We start from the raw sequence: 18,706 nt of genomic DNA, 5'->3' as shown, positions 1-18,706 counted from the left end.
TAATTTTGTAATGAATGTTGTGACCGTTTTAGTGTCTCGTAAACCCATGAGGGTTGTGTCCTTCAAAATGAAATTAAAACCAGTCTGTCTAATCTAAATGTCAAGCAGCACTGAACACTTAGGTACTGGTATTACCTGTACCTACCCTGAGGTGTACACTGTCATTTGGTTCAGTGCTGTGATTAAGCCACAGTATTCATGCCTCACCACACTGCCTGGGGATTTTTAACTAACCGTCTTTGATAAACAAAAGGCTCTGACTCTAATGCATTTTTCTGACCACTCTTGTGCCTCGGCTTTTATCAGCTTAACCGCGCCGGTTTAATCGGGTGGTCCTGTTTGTGTTGTCCTGTGTGTTTTTGTCTCAGAGCTCTGGTGATCCCCCTTCTTTGTCTCATCAGGGCAGTGTCACCCAAAGAGGTTTATGATGGGGACGGGGGAGCCACAGCTGAGTAGATTAGTGTCTACAGTGTGTGTGAGTGAGTAAAGAGGGAGGGGTGGTAGTATGTGTGTGTGTGTGTATATATGTCAGTCCTGAGGAGCCTTCAGCTGTTGTAAGGGTGGGTTTTTTCTTTTTTTACCGACCACAGGTGTCCTGTGGGAAATGTATATGGTATGTGAGACAAGTGGCACATTGAGGTTATAAAGCAACAGTCCACAGGACTGAAGCAGAGCTCTCCTGGAGCTGCGAGCTTTAGGAATAAAGTATGCGCCTCAGGCATTGTGTAAATTCTACATTTTAACATGTATGTTGGATTCCATGGATAATTGTGTAATATTCACATAATTAAAGATATTTAATTGTATTAATTCTATATATTTTTACAGCTAAAAACAAAGTGGTATAATGCCGTGTGTGTGCACAAATAAAAAAAAAGACAGTTAGCAGATGTGTTTTAAAGATCAGACAGACGCATAATGAATTTGGTATAAATATTTAAAATACTTTATACAGCATAGAAATCTCTTGACACTCAAACAAAACAATCCATTACAAAATCTTACAAAAGATCACCCAAGTCCGTATCAATCTCAGTATCAATGAGAAAAAGGGGTACAAAGACGTAAAATTTTCAAATGTTGACGGTACGGTTTGACTCGCAAAAACATTGCATGCAACTTTTTCATTTGGACAGGAAGGGATTCTACAGCGTCTTAACAGTGAGAAGCCTCGTGTGCCTGCGGGAAGCCTGTCTTTGTAGAGTCAAACAGTTTCATGAAGCCACTAACGTGAGAATGTCGGACATTTCTAGAATCCCTTCGTACAGAAGTGACAGGAACACAGGAGTCGTACTGTTATTTACAAGCACAATTTTTCACATCACTCTCAGAGAGCTCTTGGCAAATACTCATCATTGCGGTTAACATTTAAGACTATTGCACAAACTACAGCATTAAGACAAAAGGAAGTGGGTTATTGTCACGGGTAGTGTGTGTGTGTGTGTGTGATCCGAGTAGCACTTCTTTCCACCTTTGTACCCTCAGCCGGAGAGGTTGATCACGTTCATAAGGCTTTTTGATGCTCTATTTTTTTTAAGCTTTTCTTATTTTATTTTTTTTCAAAACTGACTGTAAACACGCACATCCTGCTGTGAGAGTTGTAATTATAAGACAGTTTTACAGTTTTCCCGTGGGTCTTAGAGGTGATGGAAGATTTATAAGACTTATAAAAAGTTATAGCTATGACTTATCCTGTTGAGTGATGGATTTGTGAGAAGGCTATAAAAAGTGGAGTATGAGTCTGCTCTTGGTACCTACTTCTATTTCAGTGTGTTGATTCTAATGGTGCTAACACTCAGACACTGCAACACTGTAGCAAAATCCACACGAGCATGTCACAACCGACTGCTGTTACACGACTGTTACATACATTAATGCATGAATAATGCAGTGAGGTAAAAGATGGTAAACATTGTTGTACTATAGGTTTTGGTTTTACAAGAATAGTGCAGTCCAGGCAGCATTGAGGAGGCAGTGCCAGCTGGCTGGAAGTCAAGTGGGTATCTTAAGAGAGTTTTCACGGAGACAAAACACTTATACATGTAATCAGGGTTAGGGTCGAGGTCTGTTAGCTGGTGTGAATCAGTTTGCGGTTCAATTAGTAACCAGGTACAGCAATATTACATAAGAGAGTATCTCTTAACTCAGTGTATATTACAGTGTGTGTATGCATGTGCGCGTGTGTGTGTACACCTTGTTTGCAAGGCCCATATTACATGACGTCCCAAAGTCCACTCTGTATCTAGGACACAGTGAGGTTTAGTCATCCTTCAGGGATCTGCTTCAAATCTCATCTTCTCAGTGTCACCACTTCTTTGTACATAATGAGAGTGGCAACAAGAGATAAAACACTTTTAAATCCCTTCTTATTTTTTTATTTTTATTTTTTAAATGAAAAAAAAAAGTGGCTCAGTCGCAATAAAGGGACAGTTCACAGTTCAAAAGGCCGCTCTGGAAGACCTCTCCAACTCAAACAATGTTGAGAGGGGCCTTGAGTTCAGTCTGTCTTTTCTTTCGTTTTCTTTTGTCATGTATCCCTCAGCAGAGGGTCTTGAGCGCCCCAGACGCACATAGGAGAGTCTGCATGGGGTACGGAGGTGGTGACACCACCTCCTCGACAACCTGTTCCGGTCTGAAACTGAACGGCTGCAGCTGGACCTTCTTCTTTAGGATCTGTCCAATTCCCATAGAGGGGAACTTGCTGCGGTGCGTTGGGCTGTCGGGATCGCTGCTGCTGTTGTTTGAAGGAGGACTGAACGCTGAGGTGGGGTTAAGGGGACTAAAGGCGGACTTCGGAGGGCTGAAAGCCGAGTGGCCCGGGGGGCTTCCTATGGTGCTGGGGGGGCTGCCACTGGTGTCAGAGGACCCACACCAATCTGAAGAGTTGCTCTTCTTGGGCTGTGGGTTTACAATGAGGACGGGAGGACTGGGGATGGTGGCCTTCTTCAAGTAAGAGGAGTCAGGTTGGAAGGCAGAGACGTGGCGGGGCGGGGACAGAGTCCCGTTGGTCAGTTTGTACCAGGGTGAAGCCGGGGTGTCTTCGATTTGCTCAGCTTTGGAGAGGGAGCCGAAGGAATGCATGCCGATCGGTGATGGCGCTGGTGGAGCGGGTATGTTGTGTTCTGGGCTCGTGTTGACTTGCGGAAGGGTGGCCAAGCGCCTCCGTTGCTGAGGGGTGTTGTGAAAGAGAGGCTGGATCTCTAGATACTCCATAGAGGAAGAAGCAACAGTGCCGGGTGGCGCCAGAGGTGAATTACGATGGCCACCGGTTATGGCACGCAAGAGACCTGAGGAGGAAACGAGAAGCATTGTAACATTTCTGAAATACTGTATTTTGATGTTAATCAAACAATAGTTTATGCCAAAGTCGCTGCAGATACAAGTCGAGAACTGCAACTTCCCTAAATACTTTTGGCTGAGTGCCTGAGTTTGTTCTATGTCAGTGTCAACAAGGCCCCTACTACAGCATGTCATAACCAGGTGTTGAAGAACAGGTACATTCCTTTCTGATTTGAATATAAGCCTGTCCTGATTTGAATACAAGCATGTTCTGATTTGAATACAAGCCTGTCCTGATTTGAATACAAGCCTGCCCTGACATGCTGCATTTGAAACAGCCTATAAGATTTTGACAAATGACATGGGAAACAAAGGATTAGCCTCAGCTTTGCCCCCGGGTCCTTGTTTGCCTCCTGTAAGCTTCTTCTTTAAGGAGTGTCATCTGACAGACTCTTAGAAAGCCCAGGCCTAGTTTAATGTAATAAATGAATGACATTTAGTTTAACTCCATATTATATATTACTTCTGTACATTTCATCGGTCAACAAGTTTTTTAAAAATTGCCCTACAATTGACTGGTAACTTATCCAGGAGGTTTCCTCTCAGATGGGTAGATGGGTGGGTGAGTAGGTGGATGGATGGATGGATGGATGGATGGATGGATGGATGGACAGACAAACAATGGATGGAAGGAAGGGTGGATGCATGGATCGATGGATGACTGGGTAACTACGTGTGTGAAACTGGTCGTTGCTGTACAAGAACATGCATGCTCAGTCAACCTACCCTGTATGAACAAACATAAAGTGACACTTCTTTAGAACACGTTCTTTATCTTAAATTATTTTACAAATATGCCCGAATGTTTCTGCGCTCCTCACCTGTTCTGTGTTTCTTCTCCTTGCTGGGCCCCTTGCTAACAGCCAGGTAGACGGGCGTCTGTTTGGGGGGGATGGTGAGCTTGTCGACGTGCTTCCTCCACTGTGTCTGGAAGTATTCGCTTTTCTGCTTTTCACCTTTCTTCTTCTCCTGGAACTGCATCTCCTAAACAAGCAAACCACTAATTACAGCGGCCCCTTTGCATTTTGCAAAACTGTTGCTACTGTTGTGTAGCCAGTTTGTCACCTCATAAATCATTTTTGTAACCAAACTTTATTCAGTGTCATAAAGAAACACTTTTGGAATTTAAGGTAAGAGGTAAGAGTTCAAATTGTTGAACCACTTTGGACAAGATCCCCTTACCCTGTACTCTTTAGAGAGTCTCTTCATTTTCTTGTTGAGCAGGAAGTAGACAGCCAGGGTGTGACAGGCGCGGTTGGTTAGGACGGCGCTCAGCACCTCGCTGTGCTTGTAGCTCATCTTCTCCGTCATGTGCAGCAACACCGTGTGGTTGATTTCCTCGATGTGGATCCTTACACAGAAAGAAAAAACAAATGCTTTAAACTGTTGAAAATTCAGAAAAACAAATAACCAAGAATAAGCTGCAATAGTGTGTGGGTCTACCTGTTGAGGTACGGTGCTCCTGTGTTCTTGTTGGCTAGCTGTAGCCATGAGTCAGCCATCACCTGATGGATATTAGGACGCTTGTTGGGATCTGGCTCAAGGAGCTTCTTCAGAAGACAGATGGCAGCTATGACACAGAGAGGGAGAGTACATGTTTATGCGTTGTCATGACACTCACTTGTCATTTGTTCCTCCAAAATATGACTGCTCTTTTAATTAACTAAGTATGGACGTAATCATCAAATCTATGACGATTAAGAATTGCCTAATTTCTCTTCCATGTAGCACAGCATGCACAATAGTTTCTGAATAACTGGAGCAGAAGTCTAAGTTGCAATATCCCTTTGTCTCGTCTCACAGGTACACACTGAGCACAAACTTGACCCCTTATCTGCTTTCATTCCGTTCTTACGTAAGACAGATGAGGTGACACGTGTATATCTTAATTAACTTAATGGCATAGATGGGACATTGGCTTACAAAAGATTGCATAACTGGAGCTTAGCCATCTCCTACTTTGAATATTAAGGAGTGATATTGTTCTTGACACGCTCAGGTGACGCATCTGTGGTATTTGAGTGTCACAGTCACAGTTTGGCACAGGTGTGCACTTTAACTTGTTGTTTTGAATTTCTTTCCTCTGTTTAATCACTATTAATGATATATAGCATCACCATTTAGATTTCATTTATATACAGTGTATGTATGATGTAATATTTGGGCATACACTGACTAATTCAATGGAAAATGTGGGGGTGGCTCACTGTTTTTGTATTTATTGTATTGCCAAGCCTTCTTGAGCTCTTGAGAAATCTCTTTTCATACTTTGTTTGTTATGCATGTTCACGGCTATCTGCGCAATGATGAGTCATTTTGTTTCTCAGGAAAGTGGCCGTCTTATCTGCTTTTAGGCTCACATGCAATAAATGCATGAAATCATCTTGTTTACATGCCAGTTAGTCATTCATGTTTCCCATTAATCTCTACCCTGAAGGGTGATGACAGCGATAAGTGAAGTAAATATTTGAATGGGCATGCCAGTGCACTGTCTGCAGGTGAACCGTCTTTTCAAAGGAAATTCTTATTTACCTGTGGAGAGTGAGGGAGGTAGAGGGTTCATCTCCTTGTCCACCATCTTCTGGTGCAGGGCCCGGAGACTGAAGGGCTCCACGGTGAACGGCAGCGTCCCGGTCAACATCGCGTACATGTTCACACCACTGGAAGATTAAAATACACACTTGAGCTCTGTGTGCACTCGTGAAATAAACAAATGTATTAAAATAAGTCGACATTTGACAACATCTGATTGCATTTTTAAAAAATATACTCACATGGACCAGACATCCACCTTCGGCCCGTACTTCTTCCTGGATAGCAGCTCTGGGGCAGCATATGCTGGACTTCCACATTGGGTGCTGAACGGGTCTGAGTATCCCAGGATACCAGCGCAGTTACTGAGGCCAAAATCTGAGGGATGGAGCAGGCGGGGTGAGTGTTTTTTCTGGGTTTATTACTGTCTTTTCAGCTTGCCACTAAATGAGTCACCTCATCACGGCGTTACGCACACAAACAGAAGCAGATTAGCACTGTGGTGAGAGCTTGTAAAGGTTTTAACAGGATATTTAATTGCTCTTAACGCTTCACCACATGTGGGGCACACTGACACTCTGCATGTCCTCTCCAACTGTGATAATCTTTTTACTTCTACTGTAAAGTAACTGGCATTAAAGGCCTTATACTATTATAAACTGATTAAATAGTGTCTGTTGTTTTTTGCTGTGGGAAATTTTGTCTTTATGAATGAATTCATTATTCCACTTTGCACTGAACCGGAAGAAGAAACAAGGAGTTTTTGAGTTAGATACTGTAAGTGTAGGAATTACCTATGAGCTTGATGTTGTCCTGCTCATCCAACAGGAGGTTTTCTATCTTCAGATCCCTGTAAGACAAAGACAGAAACAAAGATGATGTCAATGCCTGCACAGCACCAGTATTTACGTTAGATAGCTTATCTGAGTCACCATCATCAGACAATGCAAACACAGGCGAGGTCAGCTGCCACCACCACCCCCAAGCCCCAAACACATACACAAAAAAAAAACCCTTCCCAATGTGGGTCACGCTGGCTGATTTTCAGGGTCTATTGTGTGCCTCCAGATCCCTCTTCAAGTCTGAGAAATCCTGTTATACAGTTATCTACATGGGCCATCTAATTTAGTTCCCAGGCTCTCAGCGACAAAGAATCGAATGTTCCCGGGAAGAGCTCTGTGAAATTTCTCTCTGAAATTCATTGTCATTTTGTCAGTCATTGTAATTATACAATATGTTTGTGTTGATCTGTCCTGTACACGTGACATCCATTGCACGTCTGTCCGTCCTGGATAGAGGGATCCCTCCTCTGTGGCTCTTCCTGAGGTTTCTTCCACATTTTTTCCCTGTTAAAGGTTTTTTGTGGGCAAGTTTTTCCTCACTCGAACCGAGGGTCTAAGGACAGAGGGTGTCACTCCCTGTACAGTACAGATTGTAAAGCCCTCTGAGGCAAATGTACTTTGTGACTTTGGGCTATACAAATAAAATTGATTTGATTTGATTTGATTTGAAATCTGATTTAGAAATGCAGTTATGTGTCCTATTATTCCCCAAATCAAATCAAAACATTTCATCTGTTTGTGCGAGAAATGCACTGGAATTATTAAAAAAATTCAGCTGTTTTATGAGTCTTTTTTCTTTTTTTTTAAGTCGGATTTATTAAAGTTCTTAGAAGGTTTCTTGGAAACCTCTTAAAGCTTTGCAGCACAGTTATGGTGCAGACACATATGGGTACTTGTGGATTAACAGTAATGTGCACAATAGGGACTTAACCCACACTTTGATAAAGAGGATCATGTCTGCGAGATCTTAAAGTCAGCTTTAACCCATAAACAGATATGGACTGTTTATATTTCCTGACATATTAATATATGTAGGCTATATATATTTTTTATTACCTGTGCACCACACCCGCCCTGTGCAGGTGCTCAACGGCCAGCACCAACTGCCGGATGTATTTCTGGGTCTCCCTCTCATCCAGGCGTTTCTTATCGTAGATGCGGTTCATGAGGTTGCCACCGGGACACAGCTCCATCACCAGGTAGTAGCTGTTCTCCGTCTCCAGGATGTCGAGCAGTTGCGTGATGTTGGGGTGGCGGATCATCTGTTGGATGTGGCCCTCCCTCCGCAGGTTCTTGGTCACATACGAATCCTTCTTGGCCTTCCGCTTGTCGATAACCTTCACCGCCACCTGGAGGTGTTGAAACAGGAGAGGTGAGGATGGTGTTTTAGACAAGAGCACTAAGTAAAGTTTGGCTCTTGCCTGCGAGAGAGTTTTTCGGAGAGTTGTGGTGTAACAGGTGATGAGCTACTCAGGCTTCATTCCAGGATATATAACTCGACACTGACCTCTCCGTCACAGCTGCTCCCAATGTGGGGCAACCCAGGCGTTATAGGGCCCTGGGGCTGCAAGAGGGGGGAGGTGTGTATATGAGTGTGAGTGTGAGTGTGTGTGTGTTGGAGGGGTTACTGAACCATCATAAACTGGGGGAAAAGCAAATGTTACCCTATCTGCTAGGGAAGGTGCCGAGGCCAAATGGACATTTAATATTCCCCCATTTGCCACAGAGTTCAGCTGCAGCTAAACACACATGAGGAGCGGCAACAAATGTAGAAGCAGGACTGAGGAAGAGTAAAAGATCCAACACAGTGAGGAGATTCCCAGTTAGACGTGTAAAGCTGTTTGCTTTTCTCTAATTGCTCATCCCAACATCTTCTGTCTATGTTCTCTGTGCCCTTGTAGTTTCATTGGAGGTCTCTCCTCATAAAAAGCCTCAGAACATGTCCTTTTACCTTTATGAGAAACACTTTGCTTCCCTCTGTAGCTAATTACATTCAATAACGTACCCATCTACTCTATTTCATCCATTGCCCGGGTCTCCTTGTAGCCCGTCTAGACTTGAGTTCAAGAGCATGGCTACCAATGACGGCAAATCATCTCAAGGAGAGCCCACAGACATGGAAAGGCACGACCAATGAAACTAATCACCATATCCATTAATGAAATGGCCAGTGTGGTCGTCTGTGTGTGTGTGTGTGTGGGTGTGGGTGTGTGTGTCTCTCTTTCTTCTGTCCTTCAGCTTGTCTTTCTTTTTCACTTCTCGTCCTTTCATCTTTCATAATTGATTCACCTCTAAAAACCTTTTTTACGGCTGCTAATTAAACCTGGCACTATGTGCCTGTGCGTGTGTGTGTGTGTGTGTCTGTGTGTGTGTGTTGAGCTGTCACAGTGCAGTAATAGACGACCCGTGTTTACGCCAGGCAGGGCAGATAAGAGAAGGGGTGTGGGGTATGTATGGAGGGGGGTGGGGCACTGTATTTACAGTAGGCTAGTCTATATGAGGAGATGAGGAGGAGGAGGAGGGGGGGGGGTATATAAGCGGGGGAGGGGTGTGCCCAGCCAGGGGGCTTCTGGGGGATTCAGTTGTTTATCAGGCACCCCTCAGACAGAAACAGAGGGAGGTGGGTGGAGTATGGAGGGGAAAGTGGGTTACAGACTTCAAAAACACATGCATATGACCTCAGCAGCCCCCCTGACCATGACAACACCATCCCTCACCTCTCCTCACTTTCATACCCCCTGCCTTTAAAAACACACATCCTTTCATTGTCCACACTGACAACTAGTGATGCAAAAAAATAAAAAAAATAAATAAAGATGTGGGAGTCCTGTATTCCTTTCCCCCCTCTGACTACCCTTTTGCTTGAATAAACTCATTGCCCTCCGCTCCCCTCCAAGCGTCTTTTGGATCCCTGTATTCTAGTGAATGAGAGTGAGTGAGAGGAAAGGAAAAGGGAGGGCATGTGATGTGCTTGGTTTGCCGATTGCCAGTGTTTGCATCATCCTCAACAAAGAGAGTGAGGGAAGAGGAGAGGAGAGGAGAGGAGTGCTTTCTTTTCTCCAGCAACAGAATGGGAAGATGTGTGGTGTTGTGGTGTGTGGGGGGGGGGGGGGGGGGGGGGGGGGGGGGGGGATGAGATAATCCTTAATATGCAAATTATCCAATTTAAATGGCACACATTGTGTTTTTACACATGTACAAACCAGACATGGATTTACATGTAGGTACACATGAGGAAAAGGAGGGGTGCTACTTGTTTTTCAATATCCAAATGCTCCTCCAAAAAAAAAAAAAACAGACACAGAGACAAAGGCAACCAGTGGCCAATGGTAGCCCATCAAAGCCACTGCGCTGGCGGAATCATAATGAACCCGAAGCCCATTTATCAAAGACACGATTTCATATGCAAGTAGCAGCTCTGTCCTCTCATAGGCCGGTCAATTTCCCCCTCTGTCCCTATCACAGGCTTGCGCGCCCAGGAGCGGTGAGCTCACCAGCCAAGCCAGGAGAAACAAAGCAGGAGGGTTCAGACAAATAAATACCCATCCAACACATGTTGAGAAAAAGACTCTCTCTCTCTCACGCAAACGCACAAACACTAAAAGTAAATATTGTCACTGGAGTTTTGGCTGGAAAACCAAGTCCAGCTGCGCGTCCAGCAGCTGCTGGTGCCCACATGAGCTCACTTAAAGCTTCCCTTTGCAAACAGGGCTGATCACTCTGATTAGACCGCCATGGTGCAAAATCAGCATGTACAGTATGGATAAATAGGGAAGAGTTATCTGTGGTTCACATGCAGGCAAGTGACAGCTGACTCTGAAATGAAATCTAAAACCACATCAGACCCCTCTGCTGCATGCCACTCATATTTTTAGATGTTACAGTGACAGTCAGAACAGACTAGAAATTGTGCGAGAAATCTCTAATCAACTGAATAAATCTGATCACAAGATGAATTTAAAATCATGTCAAGAACACACATTTTCACCATGCACTGTTGCACTTTCCACTCTGACAGTCCGCTTACCTTCTCCCCAGTCAAGGCGTGGAGACCTTCTCTAACTTTGGCGAACGACCCCTCTCCCAGTTTCCTCCCAATCAGATAGTTCCCGACCCGTTTGGTGTGGTAAAAGTTCTTGAGGATGTCCGCTGCGGGACTGCATAAGGAGGCCGGGAGGATGCCATCGTTTGGGGTTTTCCCCTCGTGTAACCCGTGGCTGTTGTCCACTACCATGTCGCTGTCGGCAACTGGCATCACAGCTCCCTTGTCAAATAACTCCTTTTAACAAGGGAGGGTGAAGACTTACGCAGCTCGTCCCTCGGCCCAGCTTAAAGCCAGGTATTAAATGCTTAGCGTCCGGTAGGAGAGAATAAACACTCCGCTCTGTCTGCGTCTCGGCCCTAATAGCAAATTAAGAGAACCGGAGCTTGCGCCACCTGTTCGCCCAAAGCATCCAGTGAGCGCACTCAGCAGGTTCCGAGACTTGATGAGTGAGAGGATCAGCTTAGATTGGAATGACACAGAAAGAAAAAAAGCCAAACTCAACCAATGCAAAGTTACTAACTGACGCAACCCGTCTTAATACAACAACAACAACACACACACTGTGGCTCAGTCAGAGGTAGACTATCTCTCAGCGTCCCTTCTCCGTACATGAGCGTCTCCTGAATGCGTGCAGCCAGCGTGCTTTTCAGTTTGAAGCCACTTTTCCCGGCTCCTCTGAGTGGGCGTTCCTTCTGCTGAAAAACACACAAGCACACACACAGGCACACACACACTGTGGTAGCTGGGGTAATTTTCAATCCAATCAGAGCAGGCGGGCGGAGCACATGTGAGAACAAGGAGGATAACTCCACCCGGTACCACCGATGCACAGCCGTTTCGCATGGTGCGTTCAGGTTGTGCGCGGCCACGAACAAAGAATATGGCATGTTTGTTGCCTGGACAGCGAGACAGCAACATTGTCACGACATATAGACTGTTTCTGCAACATGACTTCTCGCTGCTTGAGTCTTCATTTTTTACTGTCACTTGGGTAAGAATTGTGCGCAAAGGACCAAAATGTTTGCGCCATGCGTTGCTCACCACAATTCCTTAACTCCACATGCACTGAGACACACTTGCCGCATGCATTGTGTCTGTGCATGTGAATGTGGGCACCACCATCTAGCTACACCCATTCCTTTGCACTGTGTTGTTGGTTGTTGCAGAACTTGGAGTTCTGCCAGCAATAGAAAGTTGTACTATACCATTGGCAAACAAAGACGCATTCCCCTCCACCACACACACACACGTTCACTGAGGTGTTCACTGCCCTAATTAACATGGTGTTCATCATCGCTCAGGAGGACACCTGCAGGGAGGGGCAACAGTTGGAGACAGATTTTTCTTCCTGTATCTGGCTTCAGGTCAGATTAATATGGCCTGTAATGATCATATCATATGTTTTTCTATACTGTGAACCTGCAGGAGGTGAAAACATTTACAGAAACACCTGACAGTAACATCAAATCTTGCTTCAAGTTTGTTATCTTCTAGTCTGTGTCAGAGGTGTTGATGGGACTAGTTTGTGTTGCTAGTATCAGATTTTATTTGAAAAAAATACAGGTGTGCTCTGTTTAATTCACTCCTTGTGTGGATTCCTCGAGGGAGTGAGAGGTTTTCATACACACATATTCTGACTTGCCTGCTGGACCATGCTTTCTAGACACAAGAGCAGACATCCAGACATGGAGACAAAAGTGTACGTGTAGCACCATCTACTGGACTTATTGTGTATTACAAGGACGTGCAGTCTAGTACAACTTCAGCCATGAACTGATGGCCATCTTCCACTGTCCTGATGATGATTTGTTCCTTTAATGCAGGGCCGGTCCTAGCTATGGGCAATGTGGGCGCCCCAGGACCCGTTTATTCCCATCAGGACATTTTGTGCTTGTAAAACAGTTAGACATTAACAGCATGACTGTGGCAATGAGTGCTAATGTGGGATGGTACAAGGGACAGTGGCATTAAATCACAACAGAGTCAGCTTTGACTTTTTCCCTGCATATACACATGGGCAAACATTTAATGGACCAAAATAACCATCATCAAGCTCCTAATGGTCTATAAACTGTTTATGTGCATCACCACTCTCCTCTAGAGACTCTTTATTATAACTCTGTGTTAGTGTCCATGCTGAAAAAGAAGTCACCCTATTTAATTAAAGTCATTCTCTTCGTATCAATTAGACAAACATCTTCATCTACATCTCTATACAGCATTGAGGTTTACAATCCACAGTGAGATTAAAAGGGAGACACAAAAATGTAAGTAAATTTCACAGTTTAATTATCTAACCTCAATTTTTCTCAAACAACACAGCACATCTGTTGCAGGCTTCTGTAGCATAAATTTACAGTTTAAGTAAATGGTGATGGTGAGGGAAAATCTATTTAGCTATTTCCTGCACTCAGCTGGTCTCCTTCAAAAAATCGAAAGGACACGAGCCACAAGTTGCATGCTGGATGATATCGCCTCTATAGTTTCAGTCAATGACACCACATGATACCGTCTGCAGACGCACACGTCAGATTCCTATACAACTGAAACACAACCCATTTTACACATATGCACAGAATGTGGTTGTGGGTTTGAGTAAAGACAGCGGTTTTCTACCTTTCTTACCTGTTTTCTTGACCTTAAAAACAGACGATCAATCTGACAGATCATGTGATATGATCAAAAGCACCAGCATAGCTATTAAATGCACCTGGAGAGGTTTTGTCCGCTGCATTTTCCAAGGTCAGGAATTCGGAAATCGGTGAAGCTCAACTTTTAAGTCAATATAAACAAAAATTCCATAAGCAAAGAACAAGTGGGAAAACATTGAGGTGCGATTGTTTTGTTTTTCAAATGCTTAAATAACTTTGCATCCACATATGGATGGATATCATCAGTGACACATTATTGCTTCCAAACCTTTTTGCAAATATCCCTCAGTAATGTTTTGTAGCAGTAATAACTACTAGCACCTCCTGTGATAGAGTGACGAAAACTGTGACTAATAGAGACACAATCACGTGGTCTGTTCCACAGAAAAATAGTGACAGATGTATTTATCCACCCTGCCAGTTCTGATAGATGGCACCTCTGTCATGGGTGTGCAGTTAGAGGCAGATACCGTCAGTGGCCATTAAAACAAAATGTCTTGTTTTGAAGTTCTCCCCACACATTGCTCAGGGACAATAAGGGAAGAAATGTTAGCAATGCATTACTCCCACAATAGATGCTCTATCTTGTGGACAGCACAAAATAAATATTACTCGCCGTCTGGTTGGGAACATTTGTCTCACAAATGTTTCACTGATGTACACTGACAACATCTGTCTGCCGTTCATTAGAAACCTGACAAAGACAAACAAAGGGATCTAACCATGAAATACATACATGTAAATTCATATAAATGTAAACCCGTTAAACTCTTCCACTCTGCCTCTGTTTCTCTGTCTGTCTTTTCTAACTGCAGCCTCCAGTCTTCCTTCTCCGCTGATGCCGTGACATGATTACCTACTTTGTTGTGGGAAGCCAGTAACACACTCCATGCCAATTTCTGACTACAGAGAACATACCATATGGCATCTTGTCAAATTTAGTAACTGCATCTACTCAATAAATAATTATCCCCATCCAATATAAGTCTGGTGACATTAATGTATTTTTAGTATTACATTAAATATGCATTTTGGGAGTAGTTGTAGTAGTAGTTGAAGTAGTAATATATATATCACTGTTCTAGTTTGCATTTTTTTACTTAGTACATAATATTTCTATGCAACAAACATAATTAGATGATTATATTTATATATTCATCCATTTTCTGCAGCTTATCCTTGTTGCAAGGGGCTGCAGCCTATCCCAACTGGCTTTGAGTGAGAGGCAGGGTACACCCTGGACAAACCGCCAGTTCATCACATCTATGGATAATTTTTGGAGTCCCCAATTACCTTGCATGTCTTTGGACTGCAGGGGGAACTCACACAGACACAGTAAGAACACGCAAAGACAGTGGTGAGCTTCTTCCAAAGGCTTATGGAGGCAGAGGAAACCAACTGACTGAATGTTGGCTGGAGCACTTTACTGACAGTCCCCTGCCTCTTGATAATATTTTTCAAGGTGACTGGCATCAGTACCCGACAACCTTTACTAGTGAATTGAACGCTGGAAGTCAAGTGCATGTCACTGCGAGCCTCGCTGGACTCGAACTGGCGATCAGCGAATCTCTAGCGCTGTGCGCATGCGTAGATTGAATTTTTTTTAACGTTGTTCTGGACATCACTAAGCGCATACGACAAATCAAATCAAATCAAATCAGGTTTATTTGTATAGCCCTTTACAATAGCCGGATGGTACCCAAAGTGCTTTACAACAAAGCCATAGAAACAAAAACATAACAGGTACAAAGATAGATAAATACAGTCAAATGAAAATACAATTAAAATACAAAAAAAAAACATGTGTACCTACAGTAGTCAGAATAAAACGCTAATCTAAAAAAGTGTGTCTTAAGTTTTGATTTAAAAAGGCAGGTACGACGGGTACTATGGCAGACGTTGGCCCGATCAGAACCGTGGGATGTTTCTCTGTGAATTTTGTTCTTTTTTGAATTTTGTTTTCTATCAAACTCACAAAAGGCCCTGTTATAGTCAGCACAACCCCGTTGCCGTGGTAACCCGAGAGCGAAAATCACCCGTTACCATGTTAAAAGTTTGGTCCAGATTAAAAAAATAACAAATTGCCACAACACGGCCCTGAGCTGCTTTTTTAGGAGACACTTAAAGTTGAAGAGGAAACCCAGAGACAGACATGACTGACACCGAGGGAGTCCAAGACAGGTAGGTGATAAATCAGGAGCTAAAGTTTCCGTTTGTTAAGTAGTTAACGTAGACAAAACGACTAAATGATTTTAATCTCCTCTTCGACATGCTAAAAGACTTTTGTAAGGATGTTTTTATTTCAGGGCCAATTTCTACCTATTTGATAATGATGAAAATATCATATGTACAATTTTGCCTTGAATCATAAAGGTCAGTCTGCAATTGTAATGTGTTTTTTTCCTGTCATTGTGCTTTAAGACATCACTTGATCGTCTTCTTTTGTTTGGCGTTTCCCACTTGAAAATCCTGTGAGGACTCAGAAAACATCACAGCACAGAAGTTGTAATATAACGGCATAGAAGATGAAGCTATAAGGGCACAGAAGGGACATTAACATCTTGATAAAAACTGCAATCCAATTGGCAAGCTATTTTAATCGGGATTTTGATAGTGCTTTTGTGTGGGTGACCAGTGCCCTCTTCAATAAACAGCAATTTCTGATTGCAAATTACAACATATGTCAGAGGGACAGCATGGAATGGAAACAGTTTAAAATGGAAAACATTCAGCTGAAACGCTTCTGAATTCCACCTATGAAACCTCACCCTTCTGGGTACTGAGGACAAAACAACTGAAGCTGCACTTAACTGCAACACTGGATAACTTCACCTGTGTCTGTGAAAATCACGCTGAACCTGCTCTGTAACAAAACATCACAAGAAAATACACACTGAACCTGCTCTTGACAAAACATCACAAGAAATACACAACTGAAACTGCACTTGAACAAAACATCACAAGAAATACACAACTGAACCTGCCTTGAAACAAAACATCACAAGAAAATACACAACTGAACCTGCTCTTGACAAAACATCAAGAAATACCCAACTGAACCTGCACTTGGAGACGCGATTCAAGAAAAGAGACAACTGGTGTGGAGAACCAAAAGCTTAACATGTTTCTAAATTCAACTCTGGAAAACTTTAACCTCATAAAGGAAGAGAAGAACAAACTTAACCTCCATCTGAACGAATCACTGAAGATATCACCCTCCAAGGCGCAGAAAGTAAACAGTTGCACCAGCTGTTATTGAATGAACAGCTAAAACTCCATGCAGCTGAAAGCAGCTAATGAACACCACTTTCAATCCTGTTCTCGACCAAAATGGGCTCCTTTGGAGATTCTGCAACAGAGACACCCTGCAGTGTTCACACTGCCCGCCTGGCTGGACTGAGCACGCTTCACGCTGCTTCATCCTGTCCCAAAACCAAAGAGTGGAAAATGCTCGCATAGAGTGTCTTGACTATGGGGGTGACCTGGCTGGTTTGGAATAAAGAAGACCAGGCATTTTGACCAACATGACTTTTCAGTATGTACAGCAGAATCCTAGTGAAGATTTCATTCAGCATGGATTGGATTGCAAGATATGGTCCAGGAGGGCACCTTCTACTGGGTCAATGGCGACACGATCAGTGGAATGTCATTTATTGGATGGATCAGGAGCCAAATAACGCTATGGACAACTGGGACTTGAAAGGACAGGACTGTGTTGCCATTGTTCCACCAACACGCATTGGAGCGGAAGACTGGTTGAACTCCTGGGATGACAGTGTTTGTGAAGACAGACGGCACTACATTTGTGAGACCACAGCTCTCATTTTGGGCTGACTGATGTAACACCCGTTACACTCACAAGTGTGTATATATGTATATATTTATATGTCCTGTTGTGTTACAACAATGCAGCTAAAGTACAAGAATATATGACTATTTAAATCAATTACAATTACAATATATTTAATGGCATCTTCACCACTGTTGTGTTATAGACATAATTTATTAACTCAAGATTTAAGGGTGGGGGATGAACAGCAATCATAATTGCATCACTTTAGGCAGCATATAATAAACATTTGTATTCTGTACTAACCACTGTTGTGGTTTTTGCTTGTTTCTCTGGTGCCTGTGCTGTTGATGCTAGCCTTCTGTAATTGCAACCCATTTCTATAGGGAACTCTGTCTGTGTAGCTTGCATAAATACTCAATAAAAGTACTCATAATACACCATATTATATAAGTGATATTACATTATATGTTTTACTGTATCTTAATTACATATGTTTTATATGTAAAATCTGTACTGTTTAATATGGAGTTGTTGTGGAGAGGTATTAAGTAATATAAAGTAGAAATACTAGTACTAATACCTCAAATGTTCTTGTTAATTGTTAATTGTTCATAAGTGTGTCTCTGATGTGCACATCACTCTGATGACTAATGTTTTCACATTATTAACAGTTTCCCAGCATCACCTCTAAGGAACAATAGCTGTAGAAACATGCGTAGGACAGCTATGAAAGTTGGCGTGGGGCACGCACGTTTCTAGGATCTTTCACGTTTGATACATCTGAACGTGAGCGTGGAAAGGACCTACGCCACTTTTTTGTGCGTACGCAAGCTTTGTACATGGGCCCCAGGTGAGAGGAAGAACCAGAGGCCACGCCCAGCAAAACACACGCGCGGGCAAGGGGAGGGGACATTTACACATAACACTTAACCTGTAACTGTGCTGCTGTAACATGTATTTCCTCAAAGTCTTATATAATCTATTATTTCTTACTTATTTATCCAGTATATGTCATTGCTTTACTTTTCATGAAACAGGATTTCTTGTGCATCTCTTTTAAAAGTTTTTAAAAAGTCTAGTAATGACATCTCCATAGTACAATACATGAAAATAGGACAAAAGGTCGATTATACGTACAGAAAAGCTGCCAGTAAAAAAAAAAAGAGTGCAGACATAATTGAAATCATAAAAAGGTCAGCAGAACAATGAAGAACCTCTGCTCGTACATAATAATATCTGTTACATTTTCACTACCCCGTCTTTAATAGCCTTCCTCTTTACATGCTTGGACGGAGATTGGCCGCGATAATTTTTTTCAACTTTATTATGTTACAATTATCTGTATTTTTAGCTTTTGAGTCGTCAGTCTGAATACGCTATAAAAATTATCCAAATTTTCAGTGAAGTTATCAAATTAGCAAATTCCATTTGTCTCTGTTCTACAATTCAGATCAGAGTCAAGTCACGTACTGTAACACTGCAACCTGGTTTGTTTGGACGGGGC

General features: G+C 42.9%; 1 protein-coding gene across 1 annotated transcript; it reads right to left on the bottom strand.

Annotated features, from left to right (window-relative positions):
- Positions 1-914: 914 nt before the first annotated feature.
- On the bottom strand, positions 915-11,439 carry hunk (hormonally up-regulated Neu-associated kinase). Its single transcript, XM_010738740.3, has 9 exons — positions 10,741-11,439; positions 7,770-8,062; positions 6,666-6,721; positions 6,114-6,249; positions 5,872-5,999; positions 4,783-4,909; positions 4,522-4,690; positions 4,161-4,323; positions 915-3,287 (listed from the first exon to the last, which is right to left on the bottom strand). The coding sequence occupies exons 1-9, from the start codon at positions 10,966-10,968 to the stop codon at positions 2,539-2,541; spliced, it is 2,049 nt and encodes a 682-aa protein (XP_010737042.1). The 5' UTR covers positions 10,969-11,439; the 3' UTR covers positions 915-2,538.
- Between the last annotated feature and the right edge of the window lie 7,267 nt (positions 11,440-18,706).

This window comes from Larimichthys crocea, chromosome XXII (assembly GCF_000972845.2).
Source record: "Larimichthys crocea isolate SSNF chromosome XXII, L_crocea_2.0, whole genome shotgun sequence".
NCBI lineage: Eukaryota > Metazoa > Chordata > Actinopteri > Sciaenidae > Larimichthys > Larimichthys crocea.
The sequence above is the reverse complement of the archived record's forward strand: the minus strand, read 5'-3'. Positions and strand labels throughout refer to the sequence as shown.

Excerpts from the sequence above, each read along its gene's own strand:
- hunk (XM_010738740.3), bottom strand. The coding sequence starts at position 10,968 with ATGCCAGTTGCCGACAGCGACATGGTAGTGGACAACAGCCACGGGTTA. Across the intron at positions 4,910-5,871 it reads ACCTCCCTCACTCTCCACAG|CTGCCATCTGTCTTCTGAAG; the intron begins GTAAATAAGAAT and ends TCTGTGTCATAG. Across the intron at positions 4,691-4,782 it reads GGAGCACCGTACCTCAACAG|GATCCACATCGAGGAAATCA; the intron begins GTAGACCCACAC and ends TTTCTGTGTAAG.